Raw genomic sequence first — 18,238 nt, 5'->3', positions numbered from 1 at the left:
GCTGAATGATTGTCTTAATTTTTATTTGAATATTATATTAGATTAGAAACAGGAATTGTACTCCATTATTTTCTGTTGATTGTATGTATTGCTTTTTGGTTTTACATCAGGACTAAACCTTGGAGGTGCTGAGTGCAGAAGAACAAATAGGGTTTCTGGAGATAACTTTGAATTAAATGGAGAATTAAAGGATTTGTTCCCATGAGAATCTATCTGCGGGAAGAGAAGGAGGAAGGGATGTCAGGATTTCACAGATACCTGTGAAATGACCTTCCTCTTTTTCTCTTTGCACAGATGGCTCTTGAACCATGGGAGGTCGGAAAATCATTTTATTTCTTTAGTTTAACACAAAGGAGCAAGATGTCTTTGATCCCGGTAATAAAAAAGAGGAGTTCTATGTTTCTCAGACGCTCAAAAAATAGCTTCCAGTTGGTCAAGCAGAGATACGCCTTATTTGAATATATTAAAGAGGGAAACACGCCTACAGGTATAAAAGTTTGTGCTCAAGGGAAATAATTTAGAAAAAGCTGATTTTAGTTTACTTCTGCAGCCGCTCTTTCTCCAAGGACGCGTCTTTGATGTCTTTCTCTGTCTTCTTGTCTCAGGTAATCAATGTATATCTCTGTATTTCTCCAGTTCTCTGTTCTGTTTTATACTTTCTTCTGATTGGATTAAAATTCTGCAATTCTGTGACGTCAACACGCATTGTTGTGTTTCTGTGCCCACACGTGGCCACGCGAGTGGACCCGGGATCAACAGGAAGAAGCAGAGCCAGATTTTTTTCCTAAATTTAATCACACAAATAATTCTTCCTTAACAGTATTCTACATTCGATTTCCCCTTTTCCTTCCTGTGATTGTGTCAATGACTGCGATTTTCCTGTATGTGCACAATTACACTAAAAGTGAGCACACAAACAAACTTGCGTTTCCCTGAACTAAAGTGATGCAGACTGAACGTTTCTGCTCCTCTCCAATCAGGAACTCGCCTGCGTTTTCACAGCGGCTCATGTATGGACTGGCAGGATGTTGAGGACATGGGGTCTGGTGAAGAAGACCGTGCCGATGAGGAGCGCTCAAGATTCCTGAAGGTACAACAGATGTCATAGGCACCTCTCTGAATTATTATTAACTCCATTGTTTGTAAGTTTTTTCTGCCAGAATTAGATGCAGAGAGAGAAGAGGTATGGAACGCCATTTCATAATCCAGCATATTCAGGACGGAATCTCCACTCCTTATTGGATTCTCGCAAACGGGGTTAAACCCAAATGCCTGACATTGTGTCATACTACAGACATCGGTACAAGCACTTCTATGTCTGTACCGCTGTACCGTACTATTGTCCTATGGACTTACAACTGAAGTGGACCCAGGAATGGTGTGATATGGTTTGGTTGTATGAGCCACTTTTACAATGCTAACAAACCGTAGCGTACCAAACCGTACTGACCCATGCCGTACCGCTCAGTAGAAACGAGGCACAAAATGCATGGAACATCTTGTCTTGTACAGAGTTATGGCTCCGAGGGCCTGCAGCTGGTTGAGCACGAAGAAACTGTGTCCTGTGGTCAGGCCGTCTTGCAGCTAATCTTTGACCCCGGCGTATTCGGACATACACCAATCACGGCCCGGTGCCAACTGGATCACCCTTTCTACGTCAAAAACAAAGGTACCAGTGCGGGTGACGAACAGTGCCACTGGTGTTCAGGTCTACCAAACACATCAGTATTCAAGCTCTTTCCCTTCTCTCAGGATGGTCCTCGTTTTACCCAAGCTTGACTGTGGTGCATTATGGGATACCGTGCTATGAAATGGAAGTGGGCGATATGTGCCTGCCTCCTGGACACCGGGATGCTAAGCATACGGATGACTCGGTCGTGTTTGACACATTTAGAAGGTAAAGCAGACTTTTATATTTTGGCATATTGCAGTCTACTTTTGGGGTGAACTTCTTCTGTGAGTTTAAAGGGGCTTTGGCAAGAGTAGGAAAACAATATTCTGCTACTTAGCATTAGCATTTACTGGCCAATTAGAGAGCTTCTCCTCCCTCTTCTTCTTAAAGTGTGCTTCTTTTGCAGTTATGACTTCACTCCTCTGGACTCCTCCGCTGTTTACCTGCTGAGCAGCATGGCCAGACGCCGACATGCCTCACAGTCCAGCGGGGGCGCCGTTTCTCCCGACAGAGACACAATGCGAGGTCTTGGAATTCTTAATGTTTTAAGACTAAGAATGTTTTAGCTTCTAACTCAGACATGCTAACATAATAATTTCTTTCGCACAACGAAATGAGAAACAGTTTACTGTCTGACCCACTCCAGATAGCCACAGTCCCAGCCATTCCGTCTCCAAACATCCAAAGCCAGCTAAAGCTAAAGCGCAAGCTAGCAGCAGTGCCATGCCCAATAAGTGCAAGCGGCCAATGAATGCCTTCATGCTGTTCGCCAAGAAGTTCAGAGTGGAGTACACGCAGATGTATCCCGGCAAGGATAATAGGTAGGCGGAGCCACATGACTTTATTTTAAAGATGGAGGCTCACAAAAATTCTTATGTCTGCAGATTTCACCCTCAGCTTGGTATTTTCTGGGTTTCATTTAATTTTATTGAGGGGTAACAGAACAAAAGGACGAGGTCTGTCACTAGACTTTTCAGATTTTTATTTGGAAAACCACAATAAAATAAATTCCCTTCTACTCTCTACTCTGTGCTGGTCCTGATAAAACACATTCAAGTTTGTGGCGGCAACATGTGCAAGCTACAAGTTAGAGATGCTTTGAATAGGCGCCGCGTGTGGTCATGCGTGTGCGTCTGTGCCGCAGAGCGATCAGCGTCCTCCTGGGCGAGCAGTGGAAGAAAATGCGGAGTGAGGAACGCCGCATGTTCACCCAGCAGGCCAAGGCGCTCGCCGACGAGCAGAAGAGGCTCAACCCCGATTGCTGGAAGCGCAAAAGAACCAACTCTGTAAGGCCACTCCCGTATTCACAGCGCCACCTAATGCTTGGCTGACCTACGTCTGATTCACCTCTTGTGTTTTTTGTTTTTTTTCCCCCCCCAACAGGGCTGCCAAGGAAATCAAAGCTGAACTCACAAAGCATGTAGGAGTACACAGAGTCGGAGAAAAAAGGATTCAGCACCACATCCTGTGTCGAGCTTATGTGTTTATGGGATTTTCACCGATCTCAGGACAAAGTAAACACTCACAGCTGCTCTCACCTCGAAGCATGTTTAAAAAAAAAAAGAAAAAAAAAAGTTATCGTTCCTACAGATGGGTGTGGTGTCTCCAAGAACCGCAGGTTTTAACTCTGAGTGGCGTTCATCAATTCACAAAAATTGTGATCTTATGAAAACAGAGAGACTGTGGGGATTCTCAGCGTCTCTCTTTATGCTTGAACCAGGTGGAGGTTGTGGTGCTGTAACGTTTTAGCCAAAGCAGTGTAGTAGCCAATTTCTCTTAAAATCTACGCCATAAAATAGGATATATGCAATTTATTTTCTTGCCTGTACTATTTGTATTTAAACTATGTTTTATTGCACACAATTATATGACATGTATTTAGTGTTAGCTTATTTTAGCTTTATTTTAGCTTTAATGCAGCTTTAGTGCATAATGGTCATCTACTAAACAAATTTACACCAAATGTAGCATTAATTCATTAATACTTAAAGGGATAGCTCGGGATTTTTAGTCCAAGGTCCTGCTGGAGAGTTGGAAGCAGTTAATATCTAACCTACAACACATAACACACTTCATTTGGTGTGAGACACTAGCTGAGCTCAGAGGCTAATGCTAATGTCTAGTCTAAGAGGGGCCAAAACGAAGGCCTAGAACAACTCCAATTTCAAAAAGGCCTTGAACATGTAGTCTATCTTTCCACTGATTGGCTGTTTAAAGAACCTGGTTATTATTTACACTGATAATTGGTCTTTGATGCGGTGCGCCACCTATTATCGTCCTGTATGAAACACAGCATTTCAGCTGACAGTAAACATGTGATATAAAAGTAAAACAGAATAAACAACTATAAAATATGATAGTTTTTTTAATGGAAAGTTATTGTATTGTAGTGTTAATTTTTGAAAGTACATTTTAAATTAGCTTTAGCCATAGCATTTTGACTAAAAGGTGATGAATTTTAGTCATATTCAGGTCATTTTAGTTTGGCTGTAGCATTACTCAACTAAATCTCACCATAAATATCATGAACTACAAGATGAAGAGGCAAGAGATTAACCGCTCATAACGCTTCAACAACCCTGAGCTGTCTCCTTAAGGTTTTCGTATAAAAGGCAACGTGTGTAGTTTTTAAATTTTTTTTTATGTAAATGAGCAACAGTTCTGTTTGAACTCATCAAACATTACGAAGCACGTCTTTGAGAACACATAGAGTGCATTTCTCTTTTCGTCAAGCCAGACTTTAAAGCCACACTTCAAACATAAGAGCGCCGGCGCAGAAAATGAGCAAAACTGCCACCAAATCCTACAGGGGACCTTCAAAAGAAATGCTTTACTTCTCTCTGGCTTTTATTTTGATAGAGGGAACAGAAGGTTGAATTTCCTAAAGGAAGTGAAACCAAAAATTAATTTGACTCGATCGCCTCAGTGGTTAACTGAATATGGTCACAAAATGTGCCTTTTGTTTTAATCCACATGATTACAGCTCATGTGTTTAGCTGTAATCAAAGCTCATTTGTGTAAAACAGAAGGCAGATCATCTTAAGCAGCTCTTCATTAGGATTTGTGTCACTCCGCTCTGTTTGGGGGCATTTTAAACCTCCACAAATAACCTTTTGTCTTTTATTTTTAAATGTTCCAACCAAAATCACAGCAACACCACCCATTTACATCAAGTCCATCTTCACCTTTTGGTTCTATTCTGTTTGAATTCCTGTGAGTGATTTTTTGTATTTTGTATATTTCTAGTCACTGCCAGGAAATTCCAGTGAGCTCTTTGTATGAGGCATAAAAAACGGCTGGATTTACATTCACCCCTTAAAGAACTGGTTTTTTTTGTCTTTTACAGAAATGTGTTGTTCCAGTGAAACCAGACAATTCTTATTTACATTAGCTTTGCCTGAATTTGCAATTTAAAAAATGTATTAGTCCAGAATAAGTCATCTAAATAAATGAATAAAAATAAAAGCTACTAAAATATTCACCCATTGGCCCAGTTGGGTTTAACTCATGATAGAATATATGTTTTAAATCTTACGGAATTTGATCTAATTTGAAAAAAAACAACATTTATTTGTTTATCTTTTTATAGATTGAAAACCTAGTTATGCAATGGTTGATTAGAGAAGTAAAAAGCTAGCTTTAGCTTTCTACTCTATTCACGTGTCCACAGTACAAACCTAGGAGTATATTTTAATTGAAACAGACTTATTGTTTAAAACAATTTTTTTTTCCCATCATCTTTTAGAAGACATTTTAAAGTTGGGTTCTGTTAACTTCAGCAACATTTGTAATTTCAAATAAGCTTAGTTTTTTTTGGAAGCTAACAGCTAATCAGATTGGGCCAAGATGGAAGCAGATTTGTACTCTTAAGTCAAATAGCGCTTCGTCCACAGAATCTTACAAATCTTTAAGCTGACATTTTTATATAAGCATACTAAACAAATGCCGTCTTACTTTTTTATTTGTAGCCGAGCCAAAACTAATTCTAATTGATTGGTTTTAGCGTCACTCTCTCTTGCTTTCAGCTGTAAACTGGTTGGGCTGCGTTTGTGTTGCCTCCATCTTCTCCATCTCTCCGTCACTCAATGGCTTTTTTCACTAATTTCCCATTTTAGTCATTTCCTCAGTAGCTACCTCTGTCTAGGAAGCCATTCTGTTTCTATATATATATTTTTTAAAAAGTATATATGTGAAAATAATATTTTAGAAAATAAAATATGTACAAGTTCTAAAAATAAGACATTTGCTTTAGAACACATTTCGTCCTTTAACTTTTATTTTTGTGTGACGAAACCTTTTTGCTAGAGCACTTTTATACACACAGACAATTCAGACTCTCTTAAAAAACCTGCATTAAATAGCATTTATTAAACCATAAGTCTTAAAATATTTTTGACTTGATTGGAACTGCTTTAGAGGGTGTATGTAAATCCACTTCCCACGCAGAATGTGACGGCATTCATCCTCTCACCGCACAGCCAGGGTCATTCTTAATGCACTTTGTACACTTTATCTTCCGAGACTGCTACAGTATGTGTCATGACAAATATTAAGATTATTATAGAGAAAGCTATATTTTTGTGGTTTGAATTCATCTTTAACTTCTTGTGTTGGATTATCTGACGTTTATTTCAAGCCGTGGCGTCACGTACAGCTCAGTCCGGGGGAGATGATGTCATGTAATTCATGAGTAAAAATAAAAAGCATGACAAACCCACCGTTTGTGGCTGGTTTTTTTTGTGTTTAAGACGATCAAGTCCAGAAACTTTTATATTTTAAATCAGTTTAAAAGTATTACAGGCCTTTTATTGCAATGGAAAATGGTAAGTACATTTTTTCACAACGGTGTTTCTCTAAAAACTACGAACTTTAATTGGATTTCTTATTTATTGGAAACACCACAGCTGCGAAATCGTTTGTTCGACATCAGCGGAATATTGACAAAGTTTTGCTCACGCAAAAGGCGTAGATTAAAACTGACAATATGTAAAACAAAAATAAATCAGAGACAAAACTTTTGAAACAAATCTTTTTAATTTTATGGTTTGACATAAACACTTCCCCAGTTTTTAGCTGGAGGTCAAAGGTAAAAGACACAAAGCTGCTACAATAATCAAGAGGGATAAAAACGTACTCCAGAACATTCAATTAAAACTAGAGTCATAATCAACATTTCCAGGCTAAGTTTATCAAATAGAATCCACAAGTATGCTCTTGGAAATGGCTAGAAAAATCAGCTTGTATAGTAAAATAGAAAACTATATAAAGGTGCAGTATAAACATACAGTAATTTGGCCTTGAAAGGGGTATTTACATGCAGAAGGTGAAACGGATCAGGATCACAGTCTGTTGAGCTCGATGTAACATCACTGACTTTCCTGCATCTTAACAAAACTGCAACAGTCGTAGCAGGTTTCCGAGGGAACGGCTGGAATTATTAGTTTTTTTGTTTGTTTTTTTTTTGTTGCTTACGTTGAAGAGAAATTATAAAAATTGGTCTCAGACTGCTACTTGTGCTGCTTGGATTTCTTTTTAAGTGTTCAGCAGGCGGAGTCACAGCAGAGTACGTGTTGAAATGAACCACAAGAGGTTTGATGTACAGTAATGTGATTTACAAAAGGCACTGGCAACGAGACAAAGTAAGCAAAACCAAAGTGTAGCTGATCTCATATCCGCCGCGTCATGATTTCTGCTCTGATCTGTGTCTCATTTCTACAGCTTCAGTCTATCAGAGGCCTGAAAACCCTACAGAGAAAAACAGATTAGCAAAAGAAAAAAATAATAGGGAACGGAAAGATTTACAGGTTTACACTTGAAACCAGAAGTTTACATACATTTTTCTCCTCACTGGTTAAAGTTAAATCAGACTAAATGTCTCTTGTTTAAGGTCAGTTAGAGTCATCAAAATGATTTCTATTTGCTAAATGCCACGAAAGTAGCAAAATATGCCAGATTTATTTTATTTTTTTAATTGCAAGCATACACACATTTCTTCTTCATTTGACAGCATTGCCTTTGAACTGTTTGGTCATTCACATTAGTTGGCTGGAATTCCGGCTCATTCCTATCAGATATCGAAGAAAATAAAGTTATGGTTCAGTGTATGAAAACTTCTGGTTTGAGCTGTAAAATGATCTTCACATTTCTATAATCTCTCTTATTCAGTTAAATACATAACAGCAGATATAAAAGTCTACCCACCCCCTGGTAAAATTGCAAGATTTTTGTGATGAAAAACAAAATAAATAAATTCCTCCAATCATAAATCATTTCAAAACTTTTTCCACCTTTAATATAATATAAATATATCATGTGGAAAAACTTAAGGACATGCCATGAAAGGCTTTGTGCTTCTTTAACTCTTAACTAAATCAACAAAACTGAAGAAACTGCACAAGTTTAACTTTTTCTAAGAAAATCACAAAAACCCGGACGTCTAGAATAAGGTTCTCCATGTAAAGCTGAATCGTTTGAACACCACACGGTTTGAGGAATTTCCAAGATTCTTTTTAAATAACTAAAATATTTTCTATTTTTTCAAAGATTAGAAAAACACATTAGACATAAGTTTGGTTACCTTGTTGTTTAAACCCTTAACACAGTAGGTGGCAGAAGCCCATTCTGATTTATTCCAGCATTCAGTCAAATATGGGAAAACTGTGATGGGAGAAATTATGCAAAGTTTGACATTTCTGTCAGTTTTGAACCTAATTTTCTGTATCACTTCAGAAAATAAAAGTTATGTGTAACAAAAAAATGACTTCATGGAAAAAAAGTTGCTTTGGACCAAGCAAGAGTATAAAACTATATCTGACAGAAACCATTTGTGTTGCCATGTCAACATTTGATTGATAGACATCAAATTAAAATGTGCTTCAGGCCAGGTTAGGGTAAAAGTGTGAACACTTAAAGGTGGAAAAAGGTTTGAAGCCGTTTCTCATCATCTCATTTTTTTTTATTATAACCAGGATTTTTAACAGGGGGGATCTATTGTCTGCATATCCACTGTAGATAGAACAGGTAAGGTACTAGAGCTGTTTTTGGTTACCAATCTGTGACTAACCTCTTTATCAAACAATAATGAATCACCGTTTAAAAAGAAACCATCCTGTTTAGATGTGGTAAATTCTGCGTTGTTAGGGTTAGCAAGGCATTTTGCAGTTTTTAACCACAGGTCAAAGGTCAGGTCAGACAATACAATTTTCATTTAGACTCTTCTCACATTGTAACTCCTGATCTCATATATATGTATTTACGAGAGCCGTAAATGACACAACAGTGGGACCTGAAATAACTGAAACGCCTTTGAATTCTTTAAATGTTGGGCAAACATCATTTAATCATCACTTTGATACGTCTGTTTCATTATCCTCAGTAGATGGCATAAGGAGAACCAAAGAAAAACATATATTCTTAAAGGAGGAACCAAAAGTTTAAGAATATTACATATCCTTGTGGAACTTCAATAAGTATCTGCTTTATATCAGTAGCGTCTGAAGAGACATGGCTTTAGCAGCTTTTGGTTCTCTAGCAAACATTGTGGTACACCTCACACGTTTTTAGACATTGATAAATTCTGTGTCCTGAACATCGTTACTGAGACACCGTACATATACCCCACACATTTGCATCATTGCTATAGAATCTGCATCAACAGCATTACCTAATCTCATGCTCCACAATGCAGGCGCTCTGTCTGCACTGACAAATAGTTATTCACCACAGCAGCCTGAATGTCTGAAATGGCTCCAACAGCAAGGCAGCCTGACCCCCTTTTTCTTGATTCAGACTAAGTTTGGTCAGGCGACCATTAAATGAGGGGGCTGGGACAGAGACTGACATAGAGACAAAACGTTACTCACTTCAGCCCCTTCTCCATTTGCGTGGCTCTAACCGGTTCTTCACCAGTCAGACCTAGCCAGATCCATCTACATTTGCAGATCCTGTGGAGTTTGTTTTTAGGAACCACTTCCAGAATAGAGTAGTAGGTCCTTGATTGGCAACAGACTTCATCTGTTGACTGGCCCATGGATTTACGTCAGCAAACCCTTCTCAACCACCATTTTGAATCCAGGATGAGACCATAGTTGTTGGCGAGATGGTCAGACCTTCAGGTCCAAATGTTTTTAGCAATTGTGACGGAAGAGAACACACAGCGTCAACTGAACACAACAAATATATCTGCAGATTTTGGATTAACTGGCCGCTCTAGGGTATAAATGACATTGTGGGAGTGTCGACCACATGTTCCTCACCACCCACATAGTGAGGAACATGATGCCAATGGATAAGGACCCAACTTTGGTTAGAACCTAACCAGATATTAACGAGCTAGTGAGATTTGGCAATGGAGAAGGGGCCTTTGACTTTCCGCAGTAGCAAAGCGACAATTTTACAACCTCTATCCCAATACAGATGGGCTATACAAAACAAAATACCAGCACAGAATCTTCAATTCTTCATGTTTAGACCAAGGTAAAGCCCTTTTTTTTTTAGCAATGCAAAAACAGTCAGCAGCATAAAAAACAGCGACAGCAGCCTTAACATTTAGAGAATTCAAACAGCATGGCTTCCTTTTAGATACTTTCATATCTCACTCCAACAAAGTCAGGTAAAAATACACCCAGAGAGAATGCTAACAGATTGTTTGGTTAATCCTGTGAGGAAAATAAAGTTTAACTGTATATGTTCACACAGCGTGATGTCACTGCAAACATTTTCATGATAGTTTTTTAAAACATGTTTATTAGGCCTCTGGTTAATTCAAAATTGACTGAAACTATAGTTGAGGTTTTGGCTGGTTGCCACTAAACATTACAACTCTGTCATAACCTTTGACCTGCATTGTATCTTCAAAACATGTTAATGCTATAATCAGGCCTTTTGGAATACTGCAGTATTTTACATGGGATGACAGTTTTTCTCTTGCTTTCAAGGCATAAGCATGACCAAAATATCAACATTTTAACCTATTAATTTATTATCTATAATTATTAAAAGAAACTTTAGGGTTAAAGTCGACAACAAAAACAGTAAAGTCATCACTTCCCATTGGTGCCAGGGAAACGTGGGATGCTCATCATATGATGAACTGCTGCGTTCCGTTTTCAGAGTATGAAATATGTAAAAAATAAAAAAAATTAATAAATGAGCACTTTAAATAGCAAACAACTTTTTTAGGTGTTGCTGTATCTCAATCTCCCTGTGATGAGCTTTACTGTTTTTGAAAGACGGCTGAAGAGTATTATAATAAATTGTTCAATTTGACCAAGTGGACATTAAAGCATTATGATGCTCACTTTCCACAGTCATGAACGGCCCAGGCATCCATCCCAGCATGCGGGAGTTTGGGCGGGGCTACATGAGCGACTCCAGGCTCTCTGTGGCGTTGGACTGGCCCAGCGGTACCGACCCGTTTGTCTCTGGACTCTGCAGGGCTCTCTGGTCCTCCTGGCTGCTCACCAGGCTCAGCATAGCTCGGTACAGATACTGGTACTGCTCCTGTGGGTTGGGCCAGGAAGAATCACAGCTTCTTATGTAACAGAAATTACATTGATTTTTAGATTTATTTTTTTTATTTTGTGTACAAACATATAAATTCCATAAATTGTTTATGTTCTGGTGTCAGTAAAGTTTAGGATAGCTCTATGGTCTATATATCAGTCTTTCTCAAACTGTGGTACCCGGTCCACTGATGGTTCCCGGGTGCCACCTAGTGGCTTGCAATGTACTGGATGTAAATAACAGTTTATTTACTGTGATGTTAGCGCAAAGTGCGACGCTACAGTTAGCTTACAAAAGGATTGTGTTTAAAAATAAAATTATTTTTTTTTACTAGAGTGGCGGAAAAAGGCTTCCATAATAATCAACTTTACTTTAAGAGAAAAAGAAAATCACAAAAATGAGTTGTTCAAGTGAAATTCAACGTTCTTCCACAACTCAACACCACTCCAGTACTTACGATGTCATTGAAAACCCCAGGTCTCATGAGGTTGGTCATCCGTGCCACCATGTAGACGTCCACGGCTCCCTCCTCCTCCAGCTGGCTGAACAGGGTGCTGAGGGCACAGAACAGCCCTGATGTAGCTCCTCCCAACCTGCACACAAACACACATTTAGTTCCTTAAAGGAATCTGACCGTTCAGGAATCCTCTCAGTGTTTTACTCACGGATCGTGAACGACTACGGGTTCCTGTGAGTGTCTGCTGCGCTCTCTGACGATGCTGATGAGGTCGAAGCTGTTTCTGATGGGGCTGTCTGGGTTAGGCCAGCAGGGGGTGCTGTACTGATGTACGTGTAAGATGCAATCATTCTGGGGGGAGGCATGGACACTGCATCAGGAATCATTCTGTTGGGGGATTTGATAGTAGCGCGTGTGAGAGTTTATCACCTGAGGAGACTGGATTGTAAAATCCTGCACAAAAACCCTTTCATCATTGGTCAGATGTACAAGCTCCTCCCCCGTGTGAGACACAGTGAATCCATCAAAGCTCAGTGGCAGGTCTTTACTAGGCCAGTAGACACAGCAGTCCCTCTTATCATTCTAGAAAATTTAAAAAATGAATGCAGCTGTATTAAAGGAACTCATTTAAAAGGCAGAGTGTGAGCAGGTCGTACCTGATTGTGTGTGTCCGGCAGACAGATAACTGTGTGTGTGTTGTGCTCCCAGATCATTCTCCAGAAATCCTCCACGGTGCTGCTCAGAGGATTCTGACTCACTATGAAACCTTTACAGCAGTGGTGTCCCTGTAAGAACAGGAGCTGTAACACTGAAGAACTCCGGAGGGTTTTAAAAACGGCAACCAACAGAGAGACGTTTAGAGAAACACGAGGGCTTTACTGACATTTAGAGGTCAAAACACAGACGCCTACGGCGTGGTATTATGGCCAAAATGAAAACTACTGAACACTCAGCAGTGGCTACTCCCTTGTCATAGGCGGCTATATCTTTTCTGAAGCTAGCTACTGATCTGATTTGTGATCGGCCAACACTGGTAACTGAGTGACCAGCGCTGGCAGATGAGAAAGAGAGGACTCATTTGCGTTAGCATTGGAGAAACTAATTATTGGCATAATGAGGCTAGTCACCCACTGGATTGCCTACTTCCTGTATCCATTAGCATTGGATAGGCTGGTGTTAGCATATGTTCAGTTACCAGTGAGATGGAGAAATGCCAGATGTTAAGTTTGTAATATCATATATTGCAAATATTAGTACAATCCTGTTTTACACCAACTGATCCACAATAGGATGATGTCACCTCTGCTCCTAATTCCAAAGGAGAACTACCATTGCTACTCATACTGCAACTCTTCAGAATAATCCTCCTAAATATTACACATGACAGTGTTAAAGTAAAGTAATAGTAAAAAGTCACTCACCGTTACATAGGAGGCATTGATGTAGCCAGTGGAGTTGGATTCTGAAGCCGCCAGAGAGACTCTTGATCTCTCCACTAGACAACAGAAACATAAGTTCACAAGAAACCAAAACGTTGTTTTGCTTAATTGATCTTTTACATTATTTTGACATGCATCCACTTTAAACACCATCATAGCTGCCAACTCTCACTGTTCTGCAGTGAGATCACCATATTACATCCAACTATGGTTACTGGAAAATGTGGCGGTACACATGGGTTCTTCTAAGTCTAGTTTACCAGGCATCAGCGCTCTTGCTCTATTCCTCTCAGCATTGCCATCCTTCAGGGCAGTGCTGTAGTCTGCATGCTTTGCCTGGCGCTGACTTATCAGCTGAAAGGTTGAAAGGAACGGTCAGCTTCAGAACGATCACTTAGAACCGACGGAAAAGGAATCAAATGAAGGCCCCACCTTAAACTGTTTGTCCATGCGTGTTCTTCCTGTGGCGCTTGGGATCAGGAGGTTAGAGACGTAATTGTGCAGAAGGTCAGAGGTGACTGACGTGTCCCGACTCAGGATGGCCTCCACCAGAGCGTCATGAATGAACACATACTGCTCCTGGGAAATAAAGAGGAACAATGAAACTGAAGGTTTAGAACTTTGTTGTAATGGGCAGGTTGGGTTAAAACCTTAACGCTGAGGTTTAAATCTCAGACAAAGGATGACGGTTAGGCAAGCTGACGTTCTCAGTCTATGTCCCCCTGTCACACTATTGCCTGTCACCCAAGTGTGTGTTTACACCCGACACATTTGGTCTGCTTTAAACAGAGCAGATTATTTCCCCTATTGGTTTGGTGCAGGTTTGAATACACTCCAGCATATCCTGGTGTGGATCAAACTGAAACCACCTGAAAAAATGGGTCAAGGTCCGGTCCAAACAAACTCTGTGGTTTCCTTCTGTTGTGCAGACAGACCTGCATCAGTACGACCCAACTCCAGGAAACATGGACTGCCGTTGCTAGGGATCATGTGTTAGCCATTCAGTGTTGCTAACACTACTGCTACATGGATCGCCCTGAACAAACAAGTGGACCAAAGCTGGATTCCCCTGGTGGAAATACACCTTTAATCTCACTCTAAGCTATGCTGTGTGCACTGATGAAGGTCCACTCACCTCGGCATTATGGATGTTTGAAACTGAAACTGATGGTTTGACCTACTTTCTGATTAATTTGGCCAATAATTATCTGGCCACTTGGGACATTCATAGAACCTTGAAATGTTATTGAAAGATAAACAGTTGATCTTAAAATATGAAAAAGTACCCTAAAGTCGATAAAAAAGCAACCCGACGTCATGAGGCAGCAGAAAACAGAATTACACACGCTTGTTCCCAACATATATGTAGGTTTTAGAAGAGGAGATCAAATCATAGCATGTGTCAAAAAATGACACACACTTCAAGAAAATGACAAGACTTGATGCTTCACAAAATCATCTTACTGTCTTAACATTGAAAGCATTTATAGGAAGGAGAAAGTGTTACAAATGCTTAATATAAAGGAATTATCCAGTGGAGTTTGACTGATTTTACCTCCGTCTGAACCAGGAAGTTCCTCTGTGTCCGGACGTGTTTCAGGAATCCCAGTACGTTTACCGTTCCCTGGTCTTGGATCTGCTGCAGCATGCTGTCTATCACTATGTAGGTTCCTGTTCTTCCTACGCCAGCGCTGAAACAGACAGATGAAAAGAAGATGCCAGATTTGCTGTAATGTTGTTGATAACATAAGAAATTGTGTTCAGCTGTACCTGCAGTGAACCAGGACGGGTCCCATCTCCTGCGTCCGGGCCCGAGACGACGCCCTGATGAAGGACAGCAGAGGCAGAGTGTACTCTGGGACGCCCATGTCCGGCCACTGGGTGTAGTGGTAATGCAGGACCGTGTGCTCCACTCTCTTCTGTGGCACCTGGAAGAACAAACGATATCAACTATTTAACACTGAAACATTGCAAAGGTTCAGGCTCTCTGTGTGGTAATCAGCAATAAGGAATGTGTATATGAAGTACCTTATTAGCTGTATCCCTGACTGTGAACGTCCGGAGTGTGTAGTACGCTAGTGTCTTGGTGCTTCTCAGAGCCACCTGGTAAGCGCCGTACTCCTCCTGGTTCTCTTCCGGCCAGTACTGGTCACATTTCGTCTGCGGAGGAAGGAGCAGGCATGAAATCCAGACCCGGCGCTGATCTTGGTGGAGACCTTTGGTGTTTGTGTCGGGTCTTACCCGTCCTTTCTCCTTCAGATTGGTGATCATGACAATAACTCCAACGTTCTGCTGCCAGATCATCCTCCAGAAGTCCTCCCGGCTGGCCTTCAGTGGCCCCTGAGCCGCAATGTAGGCCCTCGTTCGCTCGTAACCCTGCAAACGCAGCAGCAGTTTGACCGCTTTGCTAGTGGTACAGTCAGCTGTGACCCTAACCCAGGGACCCCACTGTTGTCCTTTGCAAACTTGCTGGCTTTCATATTGACAGTAAAGGTTCCTACACCTTTTTAAAAAAAAAGAAAAAAAAAGAAAAGAAAATACAGACTTTTTGCAAACTCAACTTTCCATAGATTTGGCACTGAACTTAACCATGAAATTATGAGATATTCTTCTACAGTGGCCAGGCTTTAAATATGGGCTCCTGGATAAACAAAAATAGAAAGAAAAAAAAAACAAGAAAGAAAGAAAAAAAAGAAAGCACATGTAAGGATGTAAGGAAGGGAAAAAAGGTTGGAAGGGAGGAAAGAAAGGAAGGGCAGTAAGAAAAAGAGCAGGAAATACAAAAGGAAAGGATAGAAGAAATCCCTTATAGAAAAAAAAACATGATTTCAGATTTGAAAAATCACAGTGAAAATTATTTTAAAAAATGTAAAATTCACACGTGGTACACAAATTTTTCACAAAACACCATACATATTCATTTATGTTTTGTTATTCTGCACGGCACAATAGAAACAGGTAAAAGCTAAAAATGTGCCCAAAAAACAACTTTTCTAAACCTTTTAGCCCAACCAAACAACTGTCTCTATGACTGTATAAATACTTCGAAGAAAATCACTCACGTCGACAAAGTTAGCGTTGATGTAGTCCCCACACTTCCCATCTCTGTCCAAACTGTTGGAGAGCTTTACTCTGCTGTGGTCATCTGGGAAAGGAGAACCAGACTGTTAGCTGACGCTCTGCCTAAATGCTGACTGATTGCACTAAGCAGACACATACAGGCCAGGATGTTAATGTAGCGGTTCTTGTTTTTGTTGTCGGGGTGATGTGAGCTGTCGGCGGTGATGCCCATGTCGACTGTACACGCCTGCACCTCCTGAAGCACAACACAACCAACGAGAAGCGGGTTCAGCTGAGCCCAGCACACTTCAATGTAGACACAGAGTGAGCCTGCTGTCAGCTAGCTGAAGAAGAACGGATGTAAAACTCAGTCAACTCAAATCAGGGATGCTAAGGTAAGCTGGCACTTTGCCTTTCCTTCCCAGAACTACAAAAAACCCCTCTGCAGCAGAGGGATGGAGGAGGGTCTTACCTCATACGACTCTTTCACAATCTAATGGAGGATGGTGAGGATGCGGAAAGCACGACGATGGTGGTGGAGATGGTGAAAGGAGAGTGGGACAGAGGGACAAGACGACAGACAAGGAGTCAGTGCAGGTCCAGGAATGTAGGGTTCAGATCCACACAGAGCGGAGGCGCCGAGTGGGAGTGGGGGCACACCATCCCACCTGAGCCGCCGCCTGCAACTCTAGCAGCTACGTTAGCGACGATGTAACATTATTCTACGGGGCAGGTGAAACAAGGCCTGGGCCTCCTAATAATTTAAGAGGTGAAAGCAGTGGTAGACTATTTGGAAGACAGAAACACTGTTACACAATGAGAGGGAGACACAGGAGACCAATCAGTGCCTTGCAAATGCATCCATTCAACCTGGAGGCTTCTCACCGAGCTGCAGCCACAAACTTCAATGTGTTTGCAAGCTACTGGGAGATGAAAGGGAAATGTTTTGACGTAGAAATGTACAGGATTTATACTCCAGTGATCTTTCCCAGTACTGATGAAAAATAACATTAAAATGAACCAAACCCTTTGAAAAACCTGTACCACCCTTTTTGCCTGTGATGGCACTGCACCAAGAACTATAAAAAAACAACACAAAATCTTCTGAAGAAGAGAGAGCATCAGAGTTTGATTGCGCTTTCACACCTCCGCAAAAGAACTGGAGTTTAATTAAAGTGGACTAAACAGGAGTTGAGTCTGCTTTAATGATGGAAAACAACAACAAACAGAAGTTTGTGGTTGGAACATGAAAAATGAGAAATAGTTTAGGGTAATAATAGTTTTGCAAGGCACTGAACACTTCAAAGAATCAAATCTGCATGTGTGTGTGAACGGATCATGTGTGGAAGTATCATACATGCAGATGTGTCCTTGATTCATACTGAAAACCACCATCAGGGAGTTTTCTCCTAACACAAAATATTATCATGTGGCTGCCAAAAACAAAAAAAACAAGAACTTCCCTGCGAGTTAAAGCATATCTTTTTGCACACAGAGTTAAATTAAATTCCAAAAGCTCATGATGTTAAAAAGAAACATGGATGCACATTAGGGAGCTGAGACAAATCATTCCACCCGTTTTCCTTTCATGTGGATTTAATGTGACACACCTCAAACTCCCTGGAGAAGGTGTTGGTGCTGTGGAGCTCCAGGACTTGCTTCACAAACTGCTTCACCGTCAGCGGCTCATGGCAATCTGCAACACCAGACTCTCAGTTTGTCTCAGTGGTTAACGAGGTGAAGAGAAAGACCCCCCCTGACTGACCTACCTGTGGAAAGCAGCAGAGGCGTGGAGGGAACAGACAGGACTTTAGGTGACGCGGGGTCATCCGGGTAGAAATTGGCTGCCTGAAAACAGTTTCTGGAACCAGAGACGTCAAATCGCTCGTGAAAAGATGGTCAGGCACGATGTAGAATGGACAGGGTGTGTGTTTGTACCTCCAGTAGATGAGTATACCCACTAGCACCAGCAGACAGAGAGTGGTGAGAGAGGAGACGACAGCCAGAGGAACGACTGTCCTCTTGTCCTTCTCCACGCCTTCAACCAGCCCCACCCGAGACTCGTGGCTGCTGTTGCTGCCCTCTGAAACAGAGAAGGAAGTCCTA

The 18,238-nt window shown here is 40.9% G+C and overlaps 2 protein-coding genes across 6 annotated transcripts in view; one reads left to right on the top strand and one right to left on the bottom strand.

Moving 5' to 3' along the window:
* The first annotated feature begins 606 nt into the window (after nucleotides 1-606).
* Nucleotides 607-6,390, top strand: LOC103459663 (HMG box-containing protein 1-like). Its single transcript, XM_008401426.2, has 7 exons — nucleotides 607-1,090; nucleotides 1,513-1,669; nucleotides 1,753-1,897; nucleotides 2,079-2,197; nucleotides 2,319-2,493; nucleotides 2,817-2,958; nucleotides 3,056-6,390. The coding sequence occupies exons 1-7, from the start codon at nucleotides 1,013-1,015 to the stop codon at nucleotides 3,077-3,079; spliced, it is 840 nt and encodes a 279-aa protein (XP_008399648.1). The 5' UTR covers nucleotides 607-1,012; the 3' UTR covers nucleotides 3,080-6,390.
* Nucleotides 6,391-6,686: 296 nt separating this feature from the next.
* The window catches only part of ptprz1b (protein tyrosine phosphatase receptor type Z1b), a 64,926-nt gene continuing 53,374 nt past the window's right edge, over nucleotides 6,687-18,238 (bottom strand). For 2 of the 5 annotated variants that reach the window (XM_008401422.2, XM_008401424.2), the window contains 18 exons: nucleotides 18,071-18,215; nucleotides 17,902-17,993; nucleotides 17,743-17,828; nucleotides 16,605-16,625; nucleotides 16,292-16,388; nucleotides 16,135-16,217; nucleotides 15,314-15,448; nucleotides 15,101-15,232; nucleotides 14,843-15,000; nucleotides 14,628-14,763; nucleotides 13,505-13,651; nucleotides 13,333-13,426; nucleotides 13,055-13,128; nucleotides 12,290-12,418; nucleotides 12,063-12,215; nucleotides 11,842-11,984; nucleotides 11,634-11,769; nucleotides 6,687-11,173 (listed from right to left, as the gene is read on the bottom strand). In XM_008401422.2, the coding sequence (XP_008399644.1) occupies nucleotides 11,030-11,173; nucleotides 11,634-11,769; nucleotides 11,842-11,984; nucleotides 12,063-12,215; nucleotides 12,290-12,418; nucleotides 13,055-13,128; nucleotides 13,333-13,426; nucleotides 13,505-13,651; nucleotides 14,628-14,763; nucleotides 14,843-15,000; nucleotides 15,101-15,232; nucleotides 15,314-15,448; nucleotides 16,135-16,217; nucleotides 16,292-16,388; nucleotides 16,605-16,625; nucleotides 17,743-17,828; nucleotides 17,902-17,993; nucleotides 18,071-18,215 (2,105 nt within the window). In that variant the 3' untranslated portion in view covers nucleotides 6,687-11,029. The remainder of the gene's footprint in view (nucleotides 11,174-11,633; nucleotides 11,770-11,841; nucleotides 11,985-12,062; nucleotides 12,216-12,289; nucleotides 12,419-13,054; nucleotides 13,129-13,332; nucleotides 13,427-13,504; nucleotides 13,652-14,627; nucleotides 14,764-14,842; nucleotides 15,001-15,100; nucleotides 15,233-15,313; nucleotides 15,449-16,134; nucleotides 16,218-16,291; nucleotides 16,389-16,604; nucleotides 16,626-17,742; nucleotides 17,829-17,901; nucleotides 17,994-18,070; nucleotides 18,216-18,238) is intronic. The other 3 variants (XM_008401423.2, XM_008401425.2, XR_532787.2) reach the window with 2 other exon arrangements.

Source organism: Poecilia reticulata, linkage group LG23 (assembly GCF_000633615.1).
Source record: "Poecilia reticulata strain Guanapo linkage group LG23, Guppy_female_1.0+MT, whole genome shotgun sequence".
Taxonomy (NCBI): Eukaryota; Metazoa; Chordata; class Actinopteri; order Cyprinodontiformes; family Poeciliidae; genus Poecilia; species Poecilia reticulata.
The sequence above is the reverse complement of the archived record's forward strand: the minus strand, read 5'-3'. Positions and strand labels throughout refer to the sequence as shown.